General features: G+C 45.2%; 1 protein-coding gene across 1 annotated transcript; it reads right to left on the bottom strand.

Annotated features, from left to right (window-relative positions):
* Positions 1-1,722: 1,722 nt before the first annotated feature.
* On the bottom strand, positions 1,723-2,184 carry DFJ58DRAFT_607813 (uncharacterized protein; the record flags this gene model as incomplete). Its single annotated transcript, XM_041380835.1, has 1 exon — positions 1,723-2,184. A coding segment is annotated over one exon (462 nt), but the record flags the coding sequence as incomplete, so codon positions are not given.
* Positions 2,185-2,991: the final 807 nt, after the last annotated feature.

The raw sequence follows: 2,991 nt of genomic DNA, 5'->3' as shown, positions 1-2,991 counted from the left end.
TGTTGTTGTCGGTTGTTGAACTGACTTAGACATTTGTGCAGAAGCATCTTTGCACTTTCAGCCACAGGAGCCCCAGTGTTTGAATTAAGCATTCGAGCAACTGCACAGGACAGTAGAGATAGCATTTCATAAGTCTTGAGATCCATCTTAGTGATGTAGTCTGAAATATAGAACATGGCTGCCTTTGCACCCTTGCCCAATAAGATACATTTCATGTCATTGTTGTGCCTGCAAAAAAACCAACAGATATGGGTTAAAATAATTCACAGTCGGATCCCGGCACATGAGCACCACTGCATTGGAATCTGAATCAAATGAGGAAGCCTCTACAATTTTATGAGGAAAGAGAAACTGACAGCATTCATCATTTCCGTATTTGTGGCACACAGCCCTACATGTATGTCACTGGAGTGCCTCCCCACAATGTTTAATCTCACTTGAAAGAGGGCCTTCCCATGCGGTCAACTGTTCCAATGGTGCGTCCGGGAGGGGTGGTTTGGGAGGGCGCTGTACCCGAGGTTCAAACTTAGGGTCGATTTGGTCTTCAATGTCAGGCAAATGATGGTGAATGACAATCTCAAAAAAAGCAAAAAACTTAGTCTGATAAGCCACATCGTTGCAAAGGTGTTCATGAAGTTCTGATGGATTGATGCCCCCTTCAAGCCAGATCAAAAAATGCCCATGAAGAGCATCATGTTCAGTAAACTCCATTGTCCCATAGAATGCACGTACATGGCCAAGAATGCCACCTGCCTCACAGGAGTGACCGTGATCAAAATCCCAACCAAAAAGTTCTCAAAACAGGCATTTGAATGAGAACTTGAAGAAATCTGCCACAGCGACAGGATCACGAGCCAGACGAGCTGCACATTCTGGTCCTAATGGCATGATTTGGAAGCACAAGGACAGGTCAACAGAACTGTCGCCATATATGACCTGAAAGATCGGGCTGTGTGCTGCACTGGGATTGAAAGTGAAAAAATGTGTGGCAGGCCGAAATAACCAAAATAGTTGCGTATCTCATTCCTGACGAAGATCTTGGAGGCCTGTAAGCCAGGAATATGTGCTAATAATGTATTGACCTGCTGCAGGAGGGTGATGGCACTTTGCTCTTCAGATGTAAGGTTGGAGAGCTTACACTCGCGTTCAAGTTGAGATGCAAGGTGCTGTAGGGTAGAAGCGGAGGACACTGGTTAGACTACATGCCACGCTGTTGAAATTCAATTTACTGACGGAGAAATGTGTCTGGAGATGAGCTTGGCATCATTGCAAGATGTTCAACACCACAAAGAGGAATGAATTATGATGGCGAAAACTGCAATCTGATATGGAGAGTAAGTACTGTGCCTGCTGTTGGAACACGAGTGCTGTGGGTCGTGATTTGATCTCGAAGCCACCAATACCATAAGGAAAGAGTGTTGGGTACATACCGGGAAAGAACATAGGGTTATTGTACTCAGGGACTGCATTGCCACTGTGGTGGATAACAAGGTCAGGCAGAGATGCAGAGTCCCCATTTGAGACCAAGTTGTGAAGGACAGAGGTGGTGAAACTTCTGCCACTAACTTTGTCACATTCTGGGTCAGACACTCCCATTTTTTTGACCATCATGGTGACATCCACGTTATGGTCTGGAGTGCCAGCATTGGAGCTAAGAAGCAGTTCAGCAGGATGCTCACTGAACCCTGCTGTCTCCAACGTGAATATGTGGTGTGCATCAAGTTCATGATCTTGGATGATGTGATCGCTCAGTCCAGGGAGGGGCCCATCAACGGGATATAAGTTCATGATGGATGCATCCAACAGAATACTGGCATAGAGAGCATTGTTGTGCCTGAGCCAGACAAGAAAACTCCAAATCTTATCCTTGCGCACACGAAAGAAAACACGAAGACACATGGGATCAAACTGTTCTGGTCCAATAAAAATCACACTTAGAAAGCCGTTCATGTCAGAAGGCGTACGAGGAAGAACCGATGCCATGGAGACAGTGTTCATCTCGTGGGTGCAGGTGTTCCCATGGAAAACTCTGGGTTGGGTCGGATCAGTCGACTGAAAGAGACAAGTGACATGTGCAGTGATCAAATACAGAGCACACACTTTTTCTTCAACCCACATTAAGTCACTAAAGTGATCAGGAAGGCTGCCATGATACAACTGATTTGCTAATGCCAACTGGGGCACCTTGTTTTTTGGTCAAAGAAGACTGACAATCAGGACATAGATTAAATGCAACGGCCTTCAAATCTTGAAAATTGACACCTGACTTCTCCAACATGAGTCCATCAATGGTGTCATTGCCAAACACAAAGCATGGTGACATGCTCTGAATAATACAGTCCTGAATGATAAAGTGATCAGCAACACGAAGAAGTTCTAGATTATAAGAGGTTAGATCATCAGAGAGTGCAATGGGTACAGCCTCTGAAACACACTGAGAACAAACTGCGCAAACGGGAGGTTCCACCCAGACATATAATCCCTGAGACATCAAAGCACAACATCCTTCGGGACGATTGACGGCCAATCATGCTCACGTTCACTTCGTGCTATGTTCAGCTGAAGTACACCATCTCATTTGCATTCCAGACAGGCCATCATTGCTGTTTGGGAAGGAGAGATGATCTCCATCGCCAACTTCTCGAGCACAGATGACCAAACTCTTTGACAAGAATGCATTGAAATGCATCAGCGTTCTGAAAGTGTGTATGATTCCAAGAAGGGGATATGAGCAAGGAGAATGTTACTTGGTGTGATCCCACCAGCATAACTGAGGTGGAGAGCTTGTTGACGAACGAGGTTTGCAAGAGCATTGCACAATTTTCTATGAGAGCGTTGTGAAAAACACAACCTGACTAGGCACTTGTAAAGGTACTTAGCCAGTATATGTCTAAGCTCTGCCTATGCTGCTATACTTGCAAACAATAAAGCAAGAATGTTCGACCCAAGGGAAAAGCTACTAAGGACAACTCAAGATCGAAAGACCCGAAA

The sequence above is a fragment of the Suillus subalutaceus genome (genome assembly GCF_016647625.1).
Source record: "Suillus subalutaceus strain FC151 chromosome Unknown DFJ58scaffold_875, whole genome shotgun sequence".
Taxonomy (NCBI): Eukaryota; Fungi; Basidiomycota; class Agaricomycetes; order Boletales; family Suillaceae; genus Suillus; species Suillus subalutaceus.
Note: the sequence above shows the minus strand (reverse complement) of the source record. Positions and strands in the feature narration are given on the sequence as shown.